Source organism: Phaseolus vulgaris, chromosome 11 (assembly GCF_051622355.1).
Source record: "Phaseolus vulgaris cultivar YP4 chromosome 11, ASM5162235v1, whole genome shotgun sequence".
Taxonomy (NCBI): Eukaryota; Viridiplantae; Streptophyta; class Magnoliopsida; order Fabales; family Fabaceae; genus Phaseolus; species Phaseolus vulgaris.
This window is the reverse complement of record NC_143508.1, coordinates 47,068,532-47,073,665: the sequence shown is the minus strand read 5'-3', so window position 1 is coordinate 47,073,665 and position 5,134 is coordinate 47,068,532. Positions and strand designations below refer to the sequence as shown.

Genomic DNA, 5,134 nt, shown 5'->3' with positions numbered 1-5,134 from the left:
GAAATAAGCAAATGTTCTATGGGTTACCGAATATGGACTACATCAAGAAATTTTGTGAAGGTTGTGTACTTGGTAAGCAAGTAAGGACAAATTTTCAAAAAGACAAAATATCATGCAAGGAGATCTCTTGAGTTGGTTCATACCGACATATATGGCCTAATCACTTTGAAGTCTTTTAGTGAGAAGAAGTATTTTATTATTTTCATTAACAACTATACAAGGAAGACTTGAGTTTACTTTTTTATGGAAAAATCAAAAGCATTTGAGGTGTTCCAAAAATTCAAAGCGATGGTGGAGAAGACAACCTATTTTTACATCGAGGCTTTATGATCGGACAAAGGCCAAGAATACATGTCGATACACTTTCACATAATATTGTGAGAAACAAGATATCCAAATCTTTTCCGTACAAGGAATACTTTACCTTGGAGGATTTATCCAAAGAGCCACCATAATGAAAAGTCTAAATGTTACGATCTTACCTATAAATGTAACAATCCAAGAACAACGACAATCCAACATAACTAGTCTTTCCATCAACTACAGAACATAACCCAAGTACTACAATACAAAGACCGCAAAGAAGTCACCGAAATCAACTATCACCTCCCCACTTAGAGTGGTTAATCAAAAAATTATGCATAATTCAATAGAAATCAAATATGACACTAATGTTGCACAAAGGATCAATCATTGGAAAAAAAAAAACTCAACTATTACATTCAAGCGTTCAACTTGAAGAATCATGGAACAACATTAAACTCTTCATCCAAACCAAAGATTTATGTAGGACAACCCTGATAAATTGATTTGTAACTTATAAGATATTACTTACATCAACCACCACAATATCAAAAGATCTACATTTAACTAAATATAAATGTTTATATGTTTAATTTCATATATATTTTTCTTCATCTAATTATATGTATTTTCTTTACAAAAATTTCAATTCCTATTTAATTAAATACTCAACTGTTTTCTTATTCATTATTAATAATAAATAGTCCAAGTCAATTTTCAAATTACTTGTGTCAAATTTATTAATATTCATAAACATCAATATTATAACCATAAATTATAAAAATAATACAATGATACTACTTCAAAAATTTATTTCTATACATTTTTTTCATTTCCTTTTCAGCATTTATTTCAAAAATAAATTTTCCAATTGATCAATATTTTTTATCATATTCGAATTATATCAAATTCCTTTAATTTTTTACAATTTTTTATTTCCTCTTCTTCATCATAATTTTTTCTTACTAAATTTTTTTAATTTGCTTAAAATATGTATACTAGTAACAAATCTTTTACCCAAATATTTATTTCTCAAAATTAATATATTACATAGACTTATTTTTTAAAACTAATATATATTTTTACAAATAAATAAATTTAATTATATCACACACTTTCCCTTACTTTCTTTTTTTCCATAAAAATTTTATTTTTTACAAATTTTACTAATTTAAATTTCTTTAAAATATATATCTATTTATACGTATTTATTTTTCTAAATTTTTTCTTGTTTAATAATTATATCCTACACACTTTCTAAATATACTTTCCTAATTCAATTTTATTTTTATTAAATTTTTAAATTAAAACAATTTTATTTCAAAAAAAAATCCTCAAAATACTTCATTTAGATTCATTAATTTTTATATTTTTTTTCCAACTCTTTTCTTCTTTCCTTTATTTTTCAAAGCAAAAGAAGAAAAAAATAAAAATATGAATTGGTTGATTTTTCGGTGACACTGCATTCAATTAGAGGTTAGAGTGAAGAAAGAATGCTAACATGATCGTTTTTCGTAAAAAACGAAACGAAACAAAAAGAGAAGAAAAGTATGGTATTAGAATGAGACAAATTCTCACAACTCCGTAATTCCCCATGATATCAATTGTGAAAATTCCGATTTAATTTGTTTAAAATTTTAAAATAGTCTCAAATATTTCAGTTTTTTTACTCACATCACTTTTATTTTTTTTGTCACAGTTTTTTTAAAAAGCAGTTTCATATCATTTGAGTAAATGTAGGAGGATTCACGTTTTTAGTGTAAAGATTTTTTTTTATTTTGTATTTTTTTTCATCTTGTTAGATTGTTTTTTTAATTTTGTGACTTAAAAAAATATGAATAAAAAAACAAACAAAAACACAATCACCACCAATAAAAATATTACAAAATTTACCTATCCAATTATCACCAACTTTCAAGCAACCACTATCACCACCAACATGAAAAAAAATGCACCACATTTTCTATCATATTGATAATGTTATTGTCGAAATTAAAATAAAAAATACGAAAGTCTAGAAAAAAAGTTATGAAGATCCAAGAAGAATTTGCCTTTAAATGAAAAATTCGCCACTAAAAGGACTAAAGATTTTTTCACAACCAACAGTAAAGTGCTTAGATTATAAATGGTAAAATTAGAAAGAAAATATAATTATACTACAACTTCAACTTCCGATATTATTATTTTAATACTTTTTATATTATTTAATTTCAAATTTATTTTTTATTATATATATTTATTTTTAAATTCGTTATATATAACTCTAAAAATGGTCAAACTATGATTTATGTGGAAAGGTGTAGAAAGTTTAAAAAATTGTAAGTTGATGCATGTAAGTATCTAATTCTCAAAATAACTTCTTCTTTTTCACAATTCACATTTTCTCTTAGTTCCACTTAACAATTTCATATATTAATAAAATATTAACTTATTAAATTATTTAATTAAATTGTTGAATAAAATAATATTAATTTGGAGTGTGAAAATAGATTTTTGTTTTGGCAAAGTCAAACGTGGCTGACATGTCATTTATTTATTTATTTATTGAGTAGATAGTACATGCCTAGATAGTACTTTTCAGCAACCTCTTAAACGAAGACGCGGCGCTACGCCTTATACACGGACTGGTAAATTCCGTCGGAAACTGACCCCACAGACGCCGGCAACTTCGACTTAAGCACATTCGACAGTATGCTATCACTGTAACCATTCTGAACATCGCGGTATCTATCCCACAGCATCACTCCCTCGTAGTTCGAGGCTTGCTTCGCGTGCGGAAGCACCTCGCCGTTCAAGACCTCCGCCGGAATGAAACCGTTGCCGGCGCTGGACGCTGCTGGGAGGCCCACGAAGAGCGAGTTGTTGGAGGGGACCAATTTGACCCACTCGTCCCAGGAGTTCAAGAGGGCGTTGGTGCCACTGACGTAGGAGCAACTAGGGTTGTTGTAGAACTGAACGAAGATGTAGTCGAAGAGTTTGGTGGCGATGGCTTTGCCGAGATAGTAGATTGGGATTGGGCACTGAGGGGCGGCGGACAAGTAAAAGTAACGCCCCGTCGTTCGTCGGAAGAAGTCGAGTTCCCTGGCAAGGTCGTCCCAGTGATCCTCCGTCACTTCGATGTCGAAGTCGATTCCGTCCAACGCGACGCTTCCCAGTGGACCATATTGGCCACTGAGGAAGTTTTCGTAGAGGTAGTTGGCCACCTCCTTTGCGTCCTCCGGCGAGCTCAGCGAGTAGCTTGAATAGTCAGGGGCTCCTCCGATTGAAAGGAGAACTCTGATGCCTTTCGCCTGTAACCATTACACAAAACAATTAGAAATATATTTAGGGTTGAATATTAACCTAAAAATCTTATAAAACTGCAAATTAGATGAGATTATATACCTGGCACTGTTTTATTTCGGGCTCTAGTTCGGTGCACTTTTTCCAGGCACCGTTGTCGCAGTGACCGGCGAAGTTCCAAGCTGGGGTTCTCCCTGCACCGAACTTGTTGAGGAAAGCAAGGAGCACGATCTTGTACTTTCCACTGTTACATGCGGTTACCAAATCACCTTCTCGACCGTCTTGGCCCCAGTACACAGCAATTCCGCCATTGTCAGGGTGTGAGGAAGAGATGGTGAAAAGGGATAAGAGAAGTATGATGGAAGCTAGTCTTTGAGAAGCCATTGCTTTTTCTTATGGTTTCTTGTTTGAGTTAAGAGAAACTGAAGCAACCTATTTATAGTGGCAAAACCATGTCCAAACAAATGGTATCAGTGAGCTCAATCCTATTTCTCCTAAGGCGAAATGTATTATTGATAATTTTGTAGGCAATCCTATTTCTCCAAACAAATGTGTCTACCATACCCTATATTATGTCATAATTGTCGATTATATGTTTTTTTCTAGACTTTTTTTAATTTAGAATTTAGGGTTTATATATGGTTATTATGTCATAATTGTTCACTATATGTTTTTTCTAGACTTTTTTTAATTTAGGGTTTAGGATTTATATATGTTTTTTTTAATTTTTTAGACTTTTTTTTCTTCTTCTATTGTGTCTTTTTTATTATTTTTTTATTTTGTTTTTCATACTTTTTGTGTTTTTTTTATGGGTTTTTCTCCATTTTCAATGTTGAATGAGTGGATTCCTAAGTTTAAAATTGTGGTTTGTGTTCTCCTCAGCGTCCCTTTTATGCGTCACCGATAAAGAGAAGAAGTTCATACACACCGATCCCGCAGCTGTAAACACTCGGTATTGAATGTTTGAAATTACCCGGATCCTTTCTCTTGAATTCGCTTATAATCTTTGAATCAGGTGTTAGTCTTTGGTAGAGACATACTTAATGAGTATTTCGAAAGACGAAGTGAGATTGAAATAAAATCCAATGATTGTGATTGAAAATAGATCCATGTGTGATCTATATGAATGATGAAATTGATATTGAAATTTTGTATGAGAACATTTAAAGAAATGTTTATAAATAATTACTTTGATTGGTTGTTTTTGCATGAATTAAATATGTTATGGAATTTCTTTTCATTAGGTTATCTTTGTTTTTCTTGTTGTGTTGTGAAATGCGATGACTGTTATACATATACGAACAGATGATTATACATGTGTCAGAGGGTATGGAGAGCTTTAAGATTTTTTTTCAAACTTCTATTTTGTAAATATTTGTATTTCTATAAGCTCTAATTATGTAGTAAAAATGTTATGAAAAACTCTAAGCTTGTATAGAAATATGTAGCTAGAACATGTATTGTAATAATTAGATGTATTTTTTGGATGTTACAAATTTCATATTTATGTTTTTTTTCTTTGTTATTATCACTATTAAATTTTTATCTT

The 5,134-nt window shown here is 30.7% G+C and overlaps 1 protein-coding gene across 1 annotated transcript; it reads right to left on the bottom strand.

Annotated features, from left to right (window-relative positions):
- Positions 1-2,817: 2,817 nt before the first annotated feature.
- On the bottom strand, positions 2,818-4,075 carry LOC137823113 (acidic endochitinase). The gene is made up of 2 exons (XM_068628241.2): positions 3,688-4,075; positions 2,818-3,593 (listed from the first exon to the last, which is right to left on the bottom strand). The coding sequence occupies exons 1-2, from the start codon at positions 3,967-3,969 to the stop codon at positions 2,910-2,912; spliced, it is 966 nt and encodes a 321-aa protein (XP_068484342.2). The 5' UTR covers positions 3,970-4,075; the 3' UTR covers positions 2,818-2,909.
- Positions 4,076-5,134: the final 1,059 nt, after the last annotated feature.

Coding starts and splice junctions, on each gene's coding strand:
- LOC137823113 (XM_068628241.2), bottom strand. CDS start 3,969: ATGGCTTCTCAAAGACTAGCTTCCATCATACTTCTCTTATCCCTTTTC. Junction 3,594..3,687: donor CCGAAATAAAACAGTGCCAG/GTATATAATCTC, acceptor TAATGGTTACAG/GCGAAAGGCATCAGAGTTCT.